This window comes from Octopus sinensis, linkage group LG9 (assembly GCF_006345805.1).
Source record: "Octopus sinensis linkage group LG9, ASM634580v1, whole genome shotgun sequence".
Classification (NCBI taxonomy): domain Eukaryota; kingdom Metazoa; phylum Mollusca; class Cephalopoda; order Octopoda; family Octopodidae; genus Octopus; species Octopus sinensis.
In genome coordinates, this window is record NC_043005.1 from 43363818 (window position 1) to 43387564 (window position 23747).

At 34.5% G+C, this 23747-nt stretch overlaps 1 protein-coding gene across 1 annotated transcript in view; it reads left to right on the forward strand.

Annotated features, from left to right (window-relative positions):
• LOC115215583 (zinc finger protein 836) overlaps positions 1-15469 on the forward strand; it is a 243528-nt gene extending 228059 nt beyond the window's left edge. The window contains exon 3 of the mRNA XM_029784788.2: positions 13380-15469. Within this exon, the coding sequence (XP_029640648.1) occupies positions 13416-14873 (1458 nt within the window). The 5' untranslated portion in view covers positions 13380-13415 and the 3' untranslated portion in view covers positions 14874-15469. The remainder of the gene's footprint in view (positions 1-13379) is intronic.
• Positions 15470-23747: the final 8278 nt, after the last annotated feature.

Consider the following 23747-nt stretch of genomic DNA (forward strand, 5'->3'; position numbering starts at 1 on the left):
ATGTACGGGGCCAAGGGGTAGATGGAATACTGAAGAAATTACTAAGAAGTGAGTGGTTTGTATCTTGGCCTAGCACTGGTTCTGTTGATGTAAACGCTTAAATTTTAAAAACGTCCAATCCGCCTAAATGTGCAAAGGTGCCATAGGGTGGAAATAAGTTACAACTCTACTGTTACAGCTGTTTCAACTGTCTGGTAATGAGGGAACGTGTTTTGTCAGCTTGCAGTTGTGTTAAATTCAACATCTGCTGTAGGTGTGATGGGTGTGACCATAAAATGCATTAATTCCCACTACTCATCATAAAGTCAATAGACCTGACGGGGACATTTTCACTTCAGTCGTTGCATTCATTTGATTGTGCAACAACTGGCAAAGACAGTGACCCGTCTTGTTCTTATAATAATAAAATAATAATAATAATAATAATTATAATAACAACAACAACAATAATCCTTTCTACTATAGAACAAGGCCTGAAATTTTGGGGCAGGGAGCCAGGCAATTAGAACAACTGGTACTTAATTTATTAACCCCCCCAAAAGGATGAAAGGCAAAATCAATCTCAGTGGAATTTGAACTCTGAACATTAAGACAGAGGAAATGCCACTAAGTATTTTGCATGGCTTGCTAAAGATTCTGCCAGCTCGTCACCTTAATAATAATAATAATAATAATAATAATAATAATAATAATAATAATTTTTTCTACTAGGCCTGAAATTTTGTGGTGGGGGACTAGTTGATTACATTGACCACAGTATTTCACTGGTACTTAATTTACTGACCCCGAAAGGATGAAAGGCAAAGTCAATCTCTGTGGAATTTGAACTTGGAAAGTAAAAGCTGAATAGATGCGATTAAAGCATTTTGTCCAGCAAAATATACATACATATACCCACACACATATATAATCATTTCTTTTACTTCTGCTATACACACTTGTTGAGCAAGTTCTTCCTCTTCTTTCTCTATCATTTTCATTAAGGTCTCTGCAACTAGATATTTGTAATACATACAGGACTAGTTCATTCCCACCTCTTTACTGCAGACTGCCAAATTGAACTTACATGGATAGTTTGGCAAAGAATTGGTTGAAATCCAACATGAGTGCTGGAAGAAGAAAAAAAAAATCAAAAAAAAAATCAGTTAATTAGAGAATGGATTTCAGCATTCAGTTAAATGTTTGTGTTTTCTGTCTACCATTTTCATCTCTAAACGATGTTTCCGTCCATGAATTCCTCCTCTCATTATGATGTGTTACACTAATAAGTTGCCATTTCCTCTTCCATTGTTTTTTTCTTTTATGATTTATCATAATCATTGTCATTATCATCATCATCATCATCATCTTCATCATCACCACCATCACTATCATCTGTTGTAATGTAAGTTCAACGTTTATGCTTTATGTTACAATTCATGAGCAATCACATCATTTGTTACATGCATCTGATTCTGGGTCATTGCATTTTACGAATGCAAGAGTGGCAAGGGTGTGCCTGTAGCTCAGTGCAGAACAAATAGCATTAGGCAACTTTCCTCCACAGCATCAGCATTTTGTTTTTCTTGCTAATGTTTAAATCTTTCTGGATATATATACATATTCATATATCTGTCTGTCTATCTATATATCTATCTAATCTATCTGTCTGTCTATCTATATATCTATCTAATCTATCTATCTATCTACCTATCTATGTGTTTGTGTGTGTGTGTATATATATATATATATATCAACAAAATCTTATGTCCAATATTCAATGCTGGCATGTGTTAGATGAACTTTGCAGAAAGGCCAATTAATCTACTAAAGCTTGATGGCCAATTCTGGGATTTTATTTGTGCCTTCTAGCTTCTTAATTATTCTGTCAATAAATTAAATCTAATATTTAAATCTGGTGCATAAACACAGACCCACCCATACATATATATATATATATATACCATATTTGATGGTCTGTAAGGCACACGAGTGCATAGGATGCACCCTAGCCTAGGCTATACTTTTCTAAAATAAATTACCACTAAAATAATGTTTTAATTTCTCCACTTACATGTATAACTTTGTTATTAGCAGTAATTATAAGCAATTTATTGTATCCACATTCGATGTAAACATACCATAGGTGATTGTTCACTAATAGATGGCAGCACACTGTTTTCGCTCAATAAACACTCCCAACACCCGCTCTGGGAATTGAAACTGCAATCCTATGACTGCGAGTCCACTGCCCTAACCACTGGGCCATTGGGCCTCCACACACACACACACACACATATATATGACAGTCTTCTTTCAGTTTCTGTCTACCAAATCTACTCACCAGGTTTGGTTAGCCTGAGGCAATTTTAGAAAAACTTTGCCCAAGGTACCACGTGGTGGAATTGAACCCTGGAACCATGTGGTTGGGAAGTAAGCTTCTTACTACACAGCCATGCCTACACCTATTTATAAAAATCCCTTTATAATTATGTGTATAAAAAAATATAATCCTTACATAAAGCTTAGAACATAATCTTTTTATCTTTTCACTTGTTTTAGTCATTAGACTGAGGCCATGCTGGGGCACCAACTGAATCAATCCCAGCATTTATTTTTAAACCTGACACTTATTCTCACAACTTGGATTCCACTGACTTCATCAATTTCCAATTTACAACACTAGTGATAGTAGACACTACTGCAGGTGCTGGCATAGTTGTGTGGCTAGAAGCTTGCTTCACTACCACATGGTTCCATGTTCAATCCCACTGCATGTCACCTTGGGCAAGTGTCTTCTACTATAGCCTCAGGGCAAAGAGTAGATTTGGTAGACAGAAACTGAAAAGTGGCGAGCTGGCAGAAACGTTAGCACACCGGATGAAATGCTCAGCAGTATTTCGTCAGCCGCTACGTTCTGAGTTCAAATTTCGCCGAGGTCGACTTTGCCTTTCATCCTTTCGGGGTCGATTAAATAAGTACCAGTTACGCACTGGAGTCAATATAATCAACTTAATCCATTTGTCTGTCCTTGTTTGTCCCCGCTGTGTGTAGCCCCTTGTGGACAGTAAAGAAATAAGAAACTGAAAGAAGCTCATCATATGTGTGAGTGTTTGTGTGTATCTGTGTTTGTCCCCCACCACTGCTTGACAACCAGTGTTGGTGTGTTTATGTCCCCATAACTTAGCAGTTCAGCAACGGTGACCAATAGAATGAGTACCTGGCTCAAAAGAAAATAAGTACTGGGCTCGATTCACTCAACTAAAAACCCTTCAAGGTGGTGCCCCAGTATGGCCACAGCCTAATCACCGAAACAAATAAAAAGCATAGCAGCTTGCTATATATTATTTTATCATTGGCCACTCATCTACTTGCCCTAATAATCAATAATCTACAATAATTGTATATGCGTTTGTCTTACCTACAGCCAACTTCTACCTGTTGGTGTGTTGACTGTCTTGCCGTTGTAGCACTTGTTAATTCATCTAGTAAGACTAATCATATAGCCCTGTGCTGTGAATGACCTGCCAGGTATAGGTCAACAACTTGTGTTTAATAAGTACAAATCAATATCTCTGCTAGTTGGTTGCATAGCTGTGTGCTGGCTGATTGTGAGACATTGATCTGTGTGACTTGAAATGGATCCATGACCTACATACGTATGCATAGGTAGACTTAAGCACACACACATACACACACACACACAAGCACACACATGCTATATGCCACAGACTTTTATGTATACATGTATTTAAGTACATTTCTCAGTGTGTGTGTGTGTGCGTGTGCATGTATGATTTTATATATATATATGTATGTATGTATGTATACACACACATGTTCACTTACAAATATATATATATATATATATTACATACATACCCACATACACACACTTATACCATATACTCACATCAGACTGTTAGACTTTCAGTTGATGTTAGGACTGTGTGTGTCTGTCTGTCCATAGTTGGTTCCATATATGGCTTCCGCAGGGCAAGTTGGTGCATGACCTCTATCTTCTGAGTACTGATTGTGAGGCCGAAGTCTTCACAGGCAATGGGAAAGCAGTTCATATTCTGCTCTGTCTGAGCCTGTGTGGCAAGCATTGAGTGCACAGTTGTCTGCAAACAGTGCCCTCTCTCCACTTTGATTTTGGCTAATAGCCTCCAGTAGTTGAAAAGTCTGCTGTCAGTCTTGAATCTTATCTTCATGCTGTCCACACCCACATACACACACACACACACATTGACATCAAACTGTTGAGTTGTCAGGTATTGTCTAAGTCCCATAGACAATGCCTTCACTGTACATGTTCATGGGTGCACACACACACTCTGTGGCATACACAAATATGTTTGGCTTCTCCATGTAGTTGCTCCCTGAAAGCGCAGGTCAACCCCAGACAAAAGACAAAAACCACTTGCTCAAGGTGCCATGCAAAAAGCATAACCCCAAAATCACAAGATCACAAAGCAAACATCTTAATCATCACTCTGTGTGTGTATGTGTATGTGTGTGTGTGTGTGTGTGAGTGTGAGTAGATAAGAAATAAACAAAGATGATGATGATGTTCTAGTTTTATTTGGTTTATTATAACTTCTAGATTATTATTTTATTATAACGTCTCCCCTTGGTATCATAGTCCACCCGGCCATATAGGCCAGGCATAGCTGTGTGGCCTGAAAAGGCAACAGAAAGAATCTCATTAAGCTTACAGTCCTGTGGGAAGAAGGGTGTGATCAAGCCTTTGAATGCTAAGTACCAGAACCTTCTGTGGGACTGCAGGGAGAATGGATGGCAGGCATAGCTATTTTCAGTCAAGGTGGTTATAGGGGATTCCCTGCCCAGTCAGTATGGAGAATCCTTGTAGATGTTGGGATAAGAAGAGGAAAGAGAAAGGATGAGAGAGGCAGCAGAAAAAGTCTGTTGCTGGTTATGGATGGAGCAAGAGGGAAGAAGTTAAGCTGGGAGTCAGGAGGAAATGATGAGCAGTGATTTGGCCACCATTGCTGACCCACCTGTTGGAAGGTTTTACAGGTTGGAGTAAAAACATCGAATGGTCATTAGACACCTTCTAATAACATTGATTGCTCCTAGTCAAAGTGGATGACTTGTTGCAGGAGATGGAGTTTATATGAACGTTTGTTAATTTTTTCTGACTCATGCAATCAATTTTGAACGCATACTGTTTTGCATACTGACTTTACGTACCAGGTAATATCACAGGGTCTTAGTGTGGGCGTTTGATGGCGTTGGGAGGTCTTGTGCAGCTACATGTCCTGACAGCCTATATGTTTGTATATGCATACGGTTGTAGAGGCATGTGCGTGTACTTCTACATCAGCAAGTGCGCTACTAATCGTACAAGTGTATTTGCATTTGGGCCTATTTTTGTTTGAGTACATGAGTGTGTGCATGGTAATATGTAACCGATAGCTGAACTCCGTCTTTGTCTTGGAGCTCTTTTGAACCTAACCTTTGCCATCTCTATCAAATAGTATTTGTTCCGGTTTAAGTACCATAATGTTGTCAGTAGTCATTTTCTTTCATTTTTTTCTAAACTTTCACCTTTGACTTCCTGTGGTTGGGCTTTTCATGGTGTTACTTTTACTGTCATTGTTACAGGTTTGTAGGTATATTTATTAGTGGCATTCATCCGTTTTTATGTTCTAAGTCCAAATTCCACAGAGGTTGACTTTACCTTTCATCCTTTCAGGTTCAATATAATAAGTACCAGTTAAGCACTGGGGTCAATGTAATTGATTTACCACTTGCCCTGAAATTCCTGCCCTTATACCAAAACTTGAAAGCAGTATTACTATTATTGGTATTATATTAGGCAGTGAGCCAGACAAAAGAGTTGGCAACATTTCCTGGTCACTCTTTACATTCTGAATTCAAATGCTGCCAAGTTCATCTTTGCCTTCCATCTTTTCAGAGTCGATAAAATAAGTACCAGTCGAGTATTGGTAAACAAAAGGTACCTTTTTGAGTCATACGGACTCAGAAGGACCGGTTTTCCTAGTTTCATGGCATGTATATTCCCCACCTGGACAGGACGCCAGTCTGTCTCCGAATGACTCATTTTTGCCAGCTGAGTGGATTGGAGCAATGTAAAATGAAGTGTTTTACTCAGGAACACAATGTGTCACCCAGCCTGGGAATCAAAACCACAATCTTATAATCATGAGTTCATCACCCTAATCACTAAGCCATTCATCTCCACTTGTTTAGACTTCTCTCAAAATTGTGCCAAAATTAGATAGAATTTAGCACACTGTTTTACTATTTTATTTTATTGATATTCTTGTTATTTGTTACTTTGTCCTTTTTGTTGATACTGTGTTGATTGGAGGCCATTTCTTCCTCGCTTCATCCTCCTTACCATATATGCATATGTGTGCATGCACAACTGTGTGTCAGTGCAAACAGGTCTATTGGAGTGGTGTTGGGACAGGCATAGCCTTGATAGCCTTCCTATTGCCACCTCAGAGGAGGTAGAGGAAGAGTAGGAGAGAAGCTGATGGGTAGAGAGACAATAAATAATATATCACTGAAGGAATTAAAGCATATGATACTTGAAAATTTATTTGAAAAACAAGGAAAATGGTGTACTAAAAATGAGAATTATAAGTTGAAAAGTTATTTAATCAGTTTGACATGTAAAACAATAGCAGGCTTTATAAACGTGGATTGACATTGATAAAAAAAAACTATGTTTGTATCGAATGTAAACAGAAATATGTTTCCTATTTGGTAAAATAAGAACAAATTAAGACATACTCAGGAATATTATATGAATGTAAGTCCGTGTAATTATAGACACACATGCACACAAAAGTATATAAACATACATGCATACACAAATGCATTTAAATAAATACACACGTATACATTTGCAGATATGCATGTCTCTGTACAATCACTCTATCTCTCTCTTACATACACATACACATATACATATATATATATATATATATATATATATATATTAGTATTTAAGGTAATGAAAATCTTTTGCTTTGGAAAATTAGTATTCATCTCAACATTTTGTGTAAATACAAAGAAATTTTATAAAAGTTAAATAAGAATTCTTGTATGTATGACATATTTCCTGCTATTACTTATGATCACAAAAGTACATGGCTATGTAGTAAGAAGCTTGCTTCCCAACCACATGGTTCCAGGTTCAGTCCCACTGCGGGACAACTTGGACAAGTGTCTTTTACTATAGCCTCTGGCCGACAAAAACCTTGTGAATGGATTTGGTAGACTGAAACTGAAAGAAGCCCATTGTGTGTGTATATATATATATCATCATCATCATCATCATCATCTTTTAGCGTCCGTTCTCCATGCTAGCATGGGTTGGACGGTTCAACTGGGGTCTGTGAAGCTGGAAGGCTTCATCAGGCCCAGTCAAATCTGGCAGTGTTTCTACGGCTGGATGCCCTTCCTAACGCCAACCACTCCGTGAGTGTAGTGGGTGCTTTTTACGTGCCACCCGCACAGGTGCCAGACAGAGCTGGCAAACGGCCACGAACGGATGGTGCTTTTACGTGTCACCGGCACGGGGCCAGGCGAGGCTGGCAACGGACACGAACGGATGGTGCTTTTACGTGCCACCAACACAGGGGCCAGACAGAGCTGGCAAACGGCCACGAAACGGATGGTACTTTTACGTGTCACCGGCACGGGGGCCAGGCGAGGCTGGCAACGGACCGAGGCATATATATATATATATATGTGTGTGTGTGTGTTTGAGTCTGTGTTTGTCACCCATCACTGCTTGACAACTGGTGTTGGCGTGTTTACATACATATAGCATAGCAGTTCGACAAAAGTGACCGGTGGAATAAGAACTCAGCTTAAAAAATAAGTCCTGGGGCTGATTTGTTGGACTAAATGCCTTCTAAGCAGTGCTCCAGCATGTCTTCAGTCAAATGACTGAAACAAGTAAAAGCATAAAAGAAAAGAATATAATATTATATTAATAAATATGATTTATATTTATGTATATTTTCTATGTTGGTATATATGTGTGTGTGTGCATTTGCATGCACACACACACACACCTGTTATGCACAGAGAAACCTGTTCATCAGGCAGCGAGTTGGCTGAAACATTAGCACGCCGGGCGAAATGCTTAGCAGTATTTCGTCTGCCGCTACATTCTGAGTTCAAATTCCACTAAGGTCGACTTTGCCTTTCATCCTTTCGGCGTCGATAAATTAAGTACCTGCTACGCACTGGGGTTGATGTAATCGACTTAGTCTGTTTGTCTGTCCTTGTTTGTCCCCCTCTATGTTTAGCCCCTTGTGGACAATAAAGAAATGAGAAACATGTTCATACAGGGATCACAAATATACATGTGTATGGCTGTACACATGTATTTTATTTACCCAAAGTCAGGAACTTTCTGGCACCCACCTTATGTATATATAAATATATATGTGGGTGTGTGTACGAGGGTGTGCTGAAAGGTTCCTGGCTTTGGGTAAAAGGAAATAATACAGGAGGATCAGTTAATTATGATTTTATTCAACATATTTCCCTCTCAGATTCACACACTTATTGCAGCAGCCCTTCAGTTTCTCTAAGCCCTGTAAAAGAACTTGGAAGATTAGGCCAGCCTCCAGCCAGGCCTTTCACAATACTCTTAAAGCTAGGAATTTTCCAGCACCCTCTTGTGTTTGTGTGTGTGTGTGTGTGTTTATAGTATGTATATATTTGAATTTATTTTGTATATGTGTGTGTGTGTGTGTACACATACACACACCTGTTACGCACACAGAAATGTACATATAAGGATCACAAATATATATGTGTAAAGGTGTGTGCATGTGTGCTAAAATGCATGTATTTGTGTACACACACTTATGTATGTGTGATCTTCATATGTGCATGTATTTTATACATACATGTACACTATATATATACCTTCACTCAATATTTCCCATGCTGATTGCAAATATGTCTGCTTGTGCTGCACACGTGTTTTTTTCCTATATTAATAGAAAATTTATAACTAGCATAGACACATAAACGCTTGCACACCCACACATGTTCTTGTCCTCTCACACACACACACACACACATAAAGTGTGTTGTCTGTGTGAATTGAGGACATGTTTAATTGATCACTGTAAAAGACATGCATTGGCACACATTCGTTTCGGATCTTTATTGACTTTTGAACAGCTTTGTATCAAACACAACATGCAAGTTACCTCGTAAAATTCCACAATATTTTATACACACCCAGATCTGAACTGGGTTTTTTTCTTTGTTGTTGTTGTTGTTGATCTTTCTTTTCTTTTTTTTTTTCTTTTAAACTTTTTCTCTCTCCTCCCTCCCTTTCTCTCTGTAAACCACATGATATTAAATGCTTGAAATATTTGGAGTTTTTTTCTTGATTTTTTTTTTTTTTGGTTTCTTTTTAGTTGTCCTCGTTCATTTTCTTTCTGTTTTTGTTCGTTTCCACTATCGCTAGATATTTTTTTCGCGAAAAAAGATAATAATAATAATAATTTTTGTTTTTGATTTTTTTCATACATTATCGTTCTCTTGTAATAATTAAAAATGAACTTTGTGTAACAGTACTTACATCAGATCACATATCTTCATTATTATTATTATTGTTCTTATCATCATCATCATCATTATTATTATTATCATTATTATTATTATTATCATTATTATTCAACCCACTCCAACATACTCTTACTGTAAAGATTAGTTCTCGTTTTAATAATTTTTCTGTAAGGAATTTCTATTCATTTCAATTCGGAATATTTCACATGATGGTTTATTTTGTTTGTTTTTTTCTTTCTTTCTTTTTTATGTTTTGAAATTTTGAATTTTTTCTTTTTTTTTCTCTCTCTTTCTGTAAAATTGTGTTTAGACGTGCTATTTCAAGAATGTCGCTTACTGCGATATATATACACGCATAAGCCATCACCATCTGCAGAGCGTCCTACTTGTGCCATCACACACACACATTCTCTCGCTCTCTCTGCATCCTTATATATATATATATATATGGATATATATATATATATATATATATATACAGATATATATATATATATATAGATATATATATATATAGATATATATATATATATATGCATATGTATATATGTATGTGGATGTATATGGATGTGTATGTATGTATGTATGCATGTGTGTGTATATATAAATATGTATGTATATATATGTACATCTTTATGTATATGTATATATGTGTGTGTATATGTGTATGTATACATATATGTGAGTGTATATAGATATATATGCATATGTGTGTATATATACAAACACATATACATATGTGTGTTTGTGTAGCCATTCCTTCTCTCTTTCTTGATATGTGTGTGCACACACACACACACATGCAGATATATAAATATATATATATATAGTGGATCTCTGTTTAACCAACTTCGTTACCTCTTCCTGAATTTACATACATATATCTGAGTATTTCACAGACAAATCTTACCTTAACCTTACACTCCAAGAGAATCAGTATCACAAGTGTGAGAGCAATGAAGCTTTACCCAACAGGTTTCCATACATTTCCCCCTATTGAGTTTCATTCACAAAAAATATTGGGCAATCCATAACTATAGCAGCAGTCTTCTGTCCAAAAATGCCACTCTGTGGAATTGAACCTGAAACCATATGTTTGGGAAGCAAGCATTTACCTTCTCTTCACATTTTTTTTTTGCTATTTTCTTTAAGATTTAAGATAGCATGGTGTAATTTTATGAGGATTTGGTTGCTATTTCTAGCAGTTTAAATGACTTCATATAGGCTACTTCATGGGGACTAAAGATAGGGCATGTGAGTGTTTGTGCATCTGTGTCTGTGTGTTTCAACTATCTCCAGCTCCCATAAATTGTATGTAGTCAAACTGCTAGAAAGAGCAGCTAAATCATCATTAATGCAATGGCATGATGTCATTGATAAAAAAATTACATTAGTGTAAATGCAATGTTATTACCGGTTCAAAATGCCAGTGGCATGTTCGAACTCATAAGCAACCCATTCACTGTGTTTTCATGCACACATGCATACACATAATCCATAAGCAAATTTAGAAGTTGATGTATGTGTGTATATATATATGTGTATCTGAATATGTATAGGTTTGTGTATGTGTGTGTGAATAAATTTATATATTTAGATAGATGATAGATAGATAGATAGATAGATAGACAGACAGATAGATAGATAGATAGATAGATAGACAGGTAGACAGACAGATAGATAGATAGATAGATAGATAGATAGATAGACAGGTAGACAGACAGACAGATAGATAGATAGATAGACAGGTAGACAGACAGATAGATAGGTAGATAGATAGATAGATGGACAGGTAGGTAGATAGGTAGGTAGGTATATAGATAGATAGATTAGTAGACAGATAGACAGACACATAGATAGATAGATACATACATACATACACACACACACGGCATACTCGAACTATTAAAAGGTTTACATCAGAAATGCAATGTTCCTGTTTCAATCTTGCTCTATGGCATCTTGAGCAAGAGTTATTTTCTCCTACCTGAAGTGAACCCCTATGTAGTTATAGAAGTTACTTGGATGAAGATTGCGCAGAATGTCCATCGAATGGATTGTACCTTTTTGTTATTAACAAAGAAGTACTGGGGTTGATTTGTTCAATTAAGACCCTTCAAGGCAGTACCCCCCCCCCAACATGCCCACAGTCCAATGACTAAAACAAGCTGAAGAATAAAGATTATACACATACACACACATGCACGCACACACACATAACCTTAGTATTTGCTATCTGCCTTGATCTACCTATACATATCCCCTGTCTGTCTCAATCTGATATTACATCTCCTAAATCTAGTGTTTCTACTCCTGTATAAGTTTACACTTCAACCTATATTTGACCATAAACTGCAGCTATTTACCCCTTGTGCATGTCTGTGTGTGCGCGTATATATATATATATATATATATATATATAAGAATTTTTTGTGTAATATATGTATGTATTTATATATATATATATATAGATAGATAGATACACATATATGTCCACTCTGCTGGGTGGTTGGTGTTAGGAATGGCAGCCAACCATAAAAACCTTGCCAAAACAGACACAGAAGTCTGGTGCAGGTTCCTGCCGGGCCAGCTCCTATCAAACCGTCCAACCCATTCTAGCATTGAAGGCGGACGTCAAACGATGATTTTATATATATATATATATATATATATATATACACACACACACACATACACATACACACATTCCTCTGTTATCTCTTCCGTTATATCTTTACTACATTTTGTCAACGCCACCACACATACCAACTGCATGTAATTGTCTTTAACCTCTAAACTCCTCTTGTTCCCATTGGAGAGGCATGTCGAAAGCTACACAACACAATGATCAACTGATTGAAATACATAGGATCTATTACTAATACCTTTTTTTTTTTTTATTTTGCATTGGAATCATATGTCAGTTAGACAAGGTTTTGCTGATTTTAATATACTTCATTTTCGCCTGTATTGTATGGTTTACACAGCTATTGACTTCAGAGTAAATATATACATATATAAGATAGGCAGAAGGGTGGCTGTGTTGTAGGAAGTTTTCTTTTCAAGCACATGGTTCCAGGATCAGTCCCTTTGTGTGGCAACTTGGGCAAGTGTTTTCTGTTATAGCCTCAGGCCAACCAAAGCCTTGTGAGTGGTTTTGATTGATGGAAACGGAGAAAAGCCTGTCATGTACTCACGCATGCGCACAAGCACACACACACACACACAAACACACATATAGGCAAATTGAAAATAAAAATAAAAACATGAGTCAAAAGACATACATAGGGAATGTATTAGATTGACGCTCAATTTAACATGAAAAGAAGTGGGCGGGGTGATGTTTTGAGCATGGCTCAGCTCTTTGTTGGAAAGAAGAAAAATCTGAAGCAAGGAAAAAGTATATATATATATAGTGGGAGGGTCTTTATCCACCACCACCACCACCAGCATTTGACAACCAGTGTTGGTGTGTTTACCTCCCCATAACTTAGTAGCCTTGTGGATAAGAAAGAGTGTCATTATTCTAAGTTTAGGAAGAAAAAATTTCATTTCAAATACAATCTGGTACAGTGAACACTTTCCAGATCATGACACTTGTTACAATAAGATATGCACCCAGCCAAAGCAGTATAGATGTAAATATCTAGGAAAATGTTGCATTTCTAAAGATGGAATGAGTATGAAAAATTATTGTTAGTTCTTAAAAATAGTTAAGAAATTCTGTTATTATGATGTAATTTACAATTTCGTTGCTATGAATGCTTTAATATTTTCATTTTTTTTTTCTTTTCTATTTGCAGGCATTGACTGTGATAAACATCTAACTGTGATACAGAATGAATACAGCCTCCAAAATTGCACCTACAAGCTCTAAGTACACCGTACAAGTGGTCACAAAATACATGTGTCGCAACTGTGGCCAGCAGTTTGAATCTACGGATGATATGGATGCTCACATTGAAACACACAATCGGGGAAATCCACCGCACAGCTGCTTCGTGTGCGGCAAGTCGTATCGCACGCCCTCCAAGCTGCGGCGTCACGTTCGCGTACACAGCGGTGAGAGACCGTATGCCTGCAGCCTGTGTGAGCGACGTTTTACGCGTTCCGACCATGTTAAGCAGCACATGAAGGTGCATCAACCCCAACGGCAGCGCAATCAGTGCCGACTGTGTGGGCTACGCTTCAGCAAACCAGCCACACTCTACACCCACCTTCAAGGCCATGGTATCGAAACCTTGCACATGTGCGATTTATGCGGAGAGACATTTCGGGAGGAGGACCACTTAGCTAGACACAAGAGAGTTCACCACGGCGGTGGTGGCGGTAACGGTGGAGTCGGTGGTGGTGGTGGCGGTGGTGTTGGCAACATCAACAGCAACAGCAATAACAGCAACAACAACAGCCAGGATACAATGCACCAGAATGCTGTCAGTACGACAACACTCGTAAGCGATGATATTGAGCAAGAATTTAAGATGGATCATAATAACGATGAGAATGTAAATGCTCTTTCCATTGCCTGTTTTGGTATGAGTGCAACAGGCAGCAACAGACTAACACCTGTACGCATCCTTCCAGATGAAAGCCGGCCAGCCTCCAACGAACAGCCTCCTCATTGTATGATAAGGCTTGACAATCCAGACAGATTCCTGGATCAGAGAATGTGCGACGATTATGAAAACAATGCACTGAACTTAAGCACGAAACCAGACGTCAACACCACCCTGTCCTCCTGTTACACGCCCACTGAATCCACTCCTGTGACAAACCACAACCTAACATACATCAAAACAGAGCCAATCAACAATGGCGTAGGCATGTATATGACGCCTAACTACTCAGGAGAGGAAAGAAACGACGATTTGGGTGAACGTGGAGAGGAGAACTCTTCTTTGTCTGAAGAGCGGTTCACCGCAAGCTCTCCACTGATGCAAACTCCATACGCACATACTTTGCAAACGACTACAACAACTACTACGACTACAAACGGAGGCACGATTGCCTCTCTCTTGCAACAACACACAGATTCGATACCACCATCCTTTTCACTGCAACGAAATTCCCCACATTCTTCTGAGTCTTACCCACAGCCATTCCCAGGAAAAAGATACCATCATTGTATGTCTTGTGGTATCTGGTTCGAAGATCTGGCTATGAGTATGCTTCACAATAGTTTACATTACACAGATGGTCTCAATGAATTCTCCTGTAAGAAATGCTCGAAAAAACTGAGCAACAGGCTGGAATTCACAGCACATTTAGTCTGGCACCTGGAACCTAACACTCAATGAAGAAGAATAATTAACGAGGAAAAAAAATAATAAATAAATAAATAAAAGCACTTAAAAAAAAAAAATCTTATTGATGGTGGCTAAAGGGAGATAATAGTAAATTTTGGTGTCACCAGCAAAGCCAGCAGAGTAAAATTGTGAAAAGCAAATGAGAGAATGATAGCGCTTGGGTAAATAAAGATGATGATAATTATCATCATCTTAATAATAATAATAATAATAATAATAATATTAATAATAATAATAATAAATAATTATAATGAATATAAAGAGAAAATATATATATATATAATATGAATTATAATGATATAAGTAAAAAGAGAGACTAATACATTGTAAAAAAAAAATAAATAAAATAATATAAAATACAGACAAGCAGGAAAATGAGGCAAGATCAACAGATCAATTTATATGAAATGGAAAAAAAAAATGGGATTTTGTTGTCCCATGGGAATTTTTGTTCTTGTTATATTTTTTAACTGTAAAATTGGACCAATTTTTAAATTGTTTAAACCTACAGATTCCTATATTATGAATGTGTTTCCAACATTTATCGAAGACGAAAACAAACAAACAAAAAAAAAAAAAATGATTTAAAAAAAAAAACACACACAAAGGAAATGGGGATATATGTTGGATTAAATTTTTTTTTTTTTGTTTTTGTTTTTTTATTTTCTCAAATTTCAAATTTTATTAATAAGTTATTTAATTAAGCATTTTAGTTTGAAAGAAATCTGTGAATGAAAAAAAGAAAGAAAAACTATTGAATCTGTAATTTAAAAAAAAGAAGAGGAAATCTACTTGTCTTTTTAATATATATATATAAATATATATATATATATATATACACATACATACACACACGCATATATAGATATGTTTATGTATGTATACTGTTATATGTATCTGTATATGTATGTATATGTGTATATATATGTATATGTATATATATATATATATATATATATATATATGATATCTGTAAGCAACTATCCTCTTTATCAATAAGAAATACCTTCCTTTTTTTCTCTTAAGTTTATTTATCCTTTTTGTTGCCAAAACAAGGCTGTATATCTTTATTGCCCTGTTGTATCCTATTTGGATGACATAATTTGTGATATTAGACTTAATGCCATCTAACAGAAATCTTTGACATTTTTATGGGTCTTTCTTAAAAAAAACAAAACAAACAAAAATAATCGTTTCACTCTTTTCTACTACTACTACTACTACTAATACAGCTCATTTGTAGTAAGATTATTATTTTTTTTTCTTTTTGTTAATCTATAATTTTTAGTTTATCTCTTAAAAGTTAAACCTATCCCCTCCCCCCTCCATACTAGCTCTATTTATGCTTACACACCTATTTTAATTGTTCTTTGTTTTTTTTGGTTGTAATTTTTTTTTTTAAATTTACATTTTAAAATAACGTAAGAAATGAGGGCAACATTCATGATTTCTTTTATTCTGTATTATTTTTATTTCATCTTTTTTTTTTTTGGTACTCTATTGAAATAGATAATATAGAAATTACTTATTATTATAAATCACTTATACAACTATTATCATTGATAGTATTAATTCCCTCCCACCACCCCGCCTCCTTTCCTTTACTGCTGTTATTTTGATGATAATGTTACGTTGAAAGACAAACTTTTATTTTCTCACATTGTCTTTCTTTTATTCCACCCACCCCCGCCACCACCTTTATCACAGTCTGCATTTTTTTTTTTTTAATATTTATTTATTCACTAATTTTTTTTTTCTTCATTTTATTTCATTTTTTTTTTTTTTTTGTAAATTCACTTTTAAAGAAACTGTTTTGCTTCTCTGCTTGATTGTTTCTTTACCATTTTGCCATCCACTGTCTTTCGCCTGCCCTCATTCCTCTTAAGACTCTCTTCATCATGTATTTTGTTTACTATTCACAAGTACTGTCAACGTCTACAATAATAATATACCCTTTCATTGACACTGGTATTGTCCATACCAGAACTAGTGTAAAGAAAGATGGCTCTCTTCTTCCGATTCTACGGTACCATGGTTTCTTGCCACTTGCCACCCCCACCCCTATGCCTTCTCTATGAAGCTCTGATCTCTCAAGTGAGTGACAAGAATATCTGGCCCTGGTCGGAACCAACATTCAAAGAAGGAATAAAATATGTTTGTAGAAGGAAAGAAGAAAAAAAAAAAAAACAAAATAATAACAATAATAATAATAATGATATGGTACACCCTTTTTTTAAAAACTATCTTAAATGAAAGTCTGTTGATGATTTATTGAAATTATCATTAAGAAGGAAAAGAAACTAGGATGGTATTTGAGATAATATATAGTAAAGAGAATCAGTTGGATGAAATAGTTTAACATGCCTTCATCTTTTTCTGTTGGCCTCAGTCTACTTCAATCACTTGTTCATCTCTCTCTCTCCTTTTATCTCTGTTCTGGTTATTTTCATGCTTTTGCAGCCTTTTGATTCTCGCTTCTGACTTCTTTAGTTTTTCTGGAAATTTCTTTTATAGGTATTGAAAATTATCTCCCTTAGGTCAAGTCCATTTGGGCAGTACACTCACAAAAAAAAAAAACTCTCTCTCTTTCTCTCTCTCTCTCACACACACACATACACACACACCTTTACCTTAATCTCTGCTTTCTCCTCTTCAAAGATGCATAAAGCCCCTGTTCACATTCACCCACAAACACACCTGAAACAATAAATTGTATTACATCAATCTATACCTCTTAATCATTGTAAGATTATTTACAGTCATTCCAAGTTGTGTACGTATGCAGCTATATACGAGTATATATTTGTGTATATATACATGCATACATGCATACATATATACATACATATGTTTATATGTATTATGTATAAAAATACATGACAAGTACCACAGCAATTCTAACAAAATTGGAATGAAGATATAATATAACTCTATTTCCAAATGCAACTTCAGTTTTTCACATGCACATATTAATGGAATGTTCCAGAATATTCAAATTTAGTTCACCTTAGACATAATGTACTACTGTGATATGGCAAAATTTTATTATTATCATTATTATTATTATTATTAATAATACATAATTTTGAGTTTACACAATTGTAATTTAATATTAGCATAATGCATATGTGGCAATGTTTACAAATTATGTGAATTACTCTCACCCAACACACACACAAAAATATCACTATGTACACCTCCCGTTCCTCCTCTCTCTTCCTCTCTTGCCTGTGAGATACTAAAAATCTGTGATGTATATCATCATCTTTTGCTTCTTCTCACGTTTGCTCCTTTTCTCAGTTTTATTATCCTCTCTCTTTAGTCTTACAAACTTGAGTTTTATTAAAGTTCACTTTTTTCATTCAAGCTCTCAGGCTGCCATCATCATTTTTGCTGTGTGTTTCTACAGCTGTAATGGCCACAAAACCCCTGCAGCTCCTTCCCATTTCCCCCCCACTTATATTATTGAAATAACTAAGAATTAAATCACATCTATTGGAGTAGAGATAAAGCTGTGTATTGCTTATGTGTATATATGGTGTGTTTGTGTAGGGTATTGCATTTACTTGCATAATATCTTGTACAGGATATAAAAAAAGTGATATCTATATCATATAGTAACCATCCCTTCACATTCAGATTACATGGTTGGTAATAAGAAATATAAAACAAACAATATATCATTATTACTTCTAAACTGTAAAGCTTTTTATTTATTATTACAATTATTATTTTTTTAATTTCATTTTGTGAATGAAATAAGTTTTGAAAATTGATCCGTCTTGCTTTGATTCTGTCAAGAAAGAAAAAAATAGTTTCTTGAATCGAATGAAATGAAGCAAAGCAATGTTAAATAATATATTGAGAGCTGTGAGAGTTGTTTAAAAGTTATTTACTGCTCCATCTGATAAAGCTGTGACTTTTCTGCCTATCATGTGATATTTAATGATGAAAGTTGGCTTAAACTAATTATCTAAACGACTGTCATTCTTCTCTCAAAATGATCAATCGATCTTCCATTATACTGAGAATGAAGCTTTATTATTTTCATAATGGTCTATTATTATATTATTATTATTATTATTATTATTATTATTATCATTATTATTATTATTATTATTATTTATCTTGATAATAACTAAACAAACTTAACTACAGCTCAGAGAAGGATAGAAATTAATTAATGACTGAAATTGTCTAGAAACAGTTATAAAAATATCCTGATAATCATAGTTAACCTGTTTTTTAAAACATTCTTTTATTTGGAATGGTTTCTTGGACATTTTTTATGTAATATTTATTTCCTGGAATCATGATTACAACTAGCTGAGGTTTGCTCTTTGGGCATCATAATAAATCTTTGAATATACAGAACAACAACAACGACAACAGTTATAATTTCTAGGCACAACACTATTCATCAACAGCAATTAAATTTTATATATCATATCCCCAAATCTTGATATAATAAAACTATGATGATGATTTCTGGCAAAGATAGGAGGACAGAAATTTGATAGGACCTTGGAAGGATGAGAAACAAAGTTGAATTCTAATTTTCATCTTCTATGTTGATAAGATTAAGTACCAGTCAAGTACTGGTGATGATATTATCAACCGTTTCCTTCCAAAAGAATTTCAGACCTTGTATCTATCTTGGAAATTATTGGAAGAATTAATAGGAACCTTGGTAAACATTTTCACTTATGAGTGTTATAAGAAACAATGTTAAGCAAAACACAAATTCTGTGGGAACTATTATCTATAAAATGTGAATGTTTATAATTATAAACCCATTCAACCCATTTGTCTTGTAGAATAGCCTTGGCCTGGTAGATTATCAGTTATATTTTCAAGCAGATGTGATAATTCATGCATAATTTGTATTTATAATAAAATGTTTTTTTGCCCCAAGATCTCAAATTGTAAGGACGGCTAGAATATCCTTTAAATGTTTCTACAAATGAACTGTTATACCATTTCAACTAGTACAACTTTAGACTCCACCTTAAGAACCCTTGACTAATAGGCCACACTTCATATTTCCTCTCAAACATCACAACAATAGTTTCTTTCTTGAGTCAAGCAGTTTGTGTTCGAAAATGTCTTGACCAAAATATTCAGTTCCTGACTTCTTAATATTTGGTTAAAATTCCAACAAATAAAATTACGTTTTTAATTTAGTTATTTATTGCTTGTTATTTGAAATATTCACTAATAGAACCTAAATTTTTTTTCTTCATATATATTTTAATAAAAATAATCACTGTTTTATTTTTTCTCATTATTATTATTATTATCATTATCATTATTAAATTAAATGCAAGAAAATATCAAAATTGTTTGACTCTGTTGAAATAGCTATATTGCAAACAACTTTATAAACATTTTATATTGATTTAGTAAGTTCTTTCTTGAACGTTAAGACATATGAAGTGATATGCTAGGTACTGACATCACATTTTAGAAAGTAGTTTATTAGAATACATATACCAAAGCCTAATTTCAAGGTCTCTGTTATTTTATTCCAGTTTTATTGCATAATAATAGTTTGATAAAACCCTGAGGGGATTTTATTCCTTTATTTTTGCTGTATGATGAATCAGTAATACCAGTTTAAAGTTTAGGAAATGAAAAAGGCATCACTCACTAATTGCTGTAATCAGGTGATAAGATTTTGATAAAATTGTTCTAAAAAGGTTGTAGAATCAGTCAATAAAGATCCAACATCAAGCTTAACCAGAAGCCCAGATTTCCAGCAGGATGCTGATTCTATTTGGATCCGCAGGAGTTAAAAGTTTGTTCTATTGGAACATTACGTTGGTAAATTACACATTGGTTTTCTACAACAATGACATGTAACTACGCATAGCACCTATTAACTAAAACATTGAAAGTTGTTTGGGGAATGACTACAGTACAACACGCAGCACCAGTTAACGCAATCCAAATGAGCAATTACTTTGCTCAGTTGCTAGGCAACCAACTAATATATTCTTGAGCACTTTGGTTCTACTTATCTCCCTCTCAGTCGTATCCAAGATTAGTTAAACTTTCCAGTCTGTTATTACTCTTTACAAATCAAAATTTAAATAATTGACAAGAATAATTGATTCCATACTTAGAAAGGTGATAAACTTTTTTTCTTTTCTTTTTAAATTTTTTTTTTATTGTTAATATATTTTTTTAACATTTATGTCTTTTTTTTCTTTTTGCAGATATATAACATCTTAAATAACTAGTTCACCATCACTAATTTTAATCAAGTCAACTCTTCACATATGACATATGACTCTTAAATGGCTTAGCTAGGATCTGTAGCCCTTGGCAGAGAGTCAAAGACACTTTTAATGACCCTAACTTAATTAACAGGCGTGATAGACCACAGGGAATTTTGTGACCCTGCACATGTATACCCGAAGTCAACAGGTCTCTACTATTGCTATGACTCCTATTAAACTCCTAGTTTTATTTTCACTATAGGTTCACATGAGACTTGCACTATAACTAAGACATTTAGTTAATGTTTCGCATTTAACCTTTCATTCCTGGAAACCATTTCTGCATTTGTATTGTCATCTATTTATGATATTTTGGCAAATGTGTGATAACATATCTATTGATGATGAGAATACAAAATAGCAGCATCTGAAAAACTCCTTTGATGGCTTTGGTTAAAGCTGCTGCTTTGCATTATATTACAGAGAAGGTTGAAGTTAGGCAACTGTCCTGTTTCCCTATATAGCTTTTACTGGGTCTCGGTATCATACAATACACACTCTCTTAATGAACAAACTATTGAAGAGTTGTTAGAGTAGTTCTCCTCATGTTTGAGGGAATAGTCTCCTATGAACAATTTAGTGACTTTCATACAAATGTTAACCTGAGAATAATTCTTCTTTAAATGAAAATTGCAATAGATGTATACAATTTTGTAAGTAATATATATATGAATGTGCATGAGTGTGTGTGCTCTTTCTCTTACACATACGCATATAAGTATTGGTGTGTGTGTGTGTGTCTGTATATGTATAAATATATATATATATATATGTCTATTTATGTATATTGCTTAAATATTTGTAACATTGTACTGTTTATATATAAGTAATGATTTAGAGAGGCACGAATTGAGTATGTCTGTAGCTGTGCACAGTGAAACACGTTTTGTATGTTTATTTAGATTATTCTGTTACGACCTGTCTCCAATCCTTTCTTATAATTTATATTTCTATCTGGTGATAATACAAAGTAAGAGACAGAAACTATTATTATTATTATCATTATTATCATTATTATTATTATTATTATTATATTATTATTATTATTGGAGTTTATGAAACTTGTTGATGACTATAATGAGTTTGTTTTATTTCTTTGTTAAAAATAAAATTTAAACCCTTATTGTTATTATTCTGTTGCGTTATTATCTAGACATATGTTTTTGTTACCAATCTTTATTTACTGACAAACTACATCTTACTGCTCGCAGCTATTCACTTAGACATTTTCATTTATTTGTTTTTTTTGTTTTTTTTTAAATGAATATTTCAGTTTGTTTTTATTTTATTTTATTCTTTTGTTATCAATTTATAATTTCAATTATTTTTCTCCCTAATGCTAGATTCCCAATATTTTCTAAATTGCTACCTTTTTTTTTTTTTTTCTCTCTCTCTCTCACACTTTGTTACATTCTCTCTGTTTCTTGCCTGCATCCCTTCTCTTATCTCCATTTGTTTTATCACATTAAAATATATTTACACCATTTTCAAAGTGATTGAATTCAAAACTATCATTCATTTAGAATTTCCAATTTCTTCAATATCACCTATTAATTCTAATTAATGCCATTAATTTTATCCCTTATTTCAATTAATTTTGTTCCCATAAATGCCAACAAAGAAATTTTTACATAGCACTTCTCGATGATTTGCTGATAATTTTAGAAATAATATTTTTCAAATTGGCTCAAAATAGAAATGGTTGTGCTTTAAAATGAAATAATGTCTGATATGGGGTTAAGTACTAAGTTTTATCAGTTATTAAATATAAACTCCAAATGATATAATTAAGAAAGGATAGAGATCAATGTGTACAGCTACATATAAGTTTGATTGTGTATACATGTGTATAATAAAATAAACTTTCATATAACTGTGTGTGTATACATGCAATGTGCAAAGATGTGGAATTAAGCACCACATTTGACCCTCGAACTCACATCTAACCAGCATGGTAATAGTGGTTGTAAAATGGTGAGATGTCTATCTTCATGTGTATGTATGTGAATGTATGTATATGTATATATATATACACACTACTTTATACATATATTTGTGTATGTATGTATGTGTGTGTGCATATATATATATATATATACATATAAATTGATAGAATGGGATAAAATAAGACCAAAAAGACCATAACATCTATCAAGAAAAGGTCTTACAGCTGTTTTCCTGATATTTTATATGTCCCTTCATCAGAGACGGTGCAAGAAAATGTTTGAGTTTTAATTATTATAGAGAAGATATGAAATACAGAGGGAAAGAAGTGAATGAATGTAGAACTGAGATACGTAAGGATATATTTAGATACGCAATGGAATCCCATCGAACACAGTGTATGAGTGTTCAGATTTTGCCGAATGACCTGCGCAAATGATTTGTTTATGGTGGTGGTCAAATGTACATGCTGTACATGAGGTCACTTCCTCCATCAAACTGACATTGTCTTTACAGGTGCACATGTCAGATGTCGAAATGATCCCAGAGCAACATGAAACTAAGTGTCCTGCTCAAGAACACAGCACGCTACCCATTCCAGTAATCAAACCCACGATCTAACAATCATTAGTGCAATGCC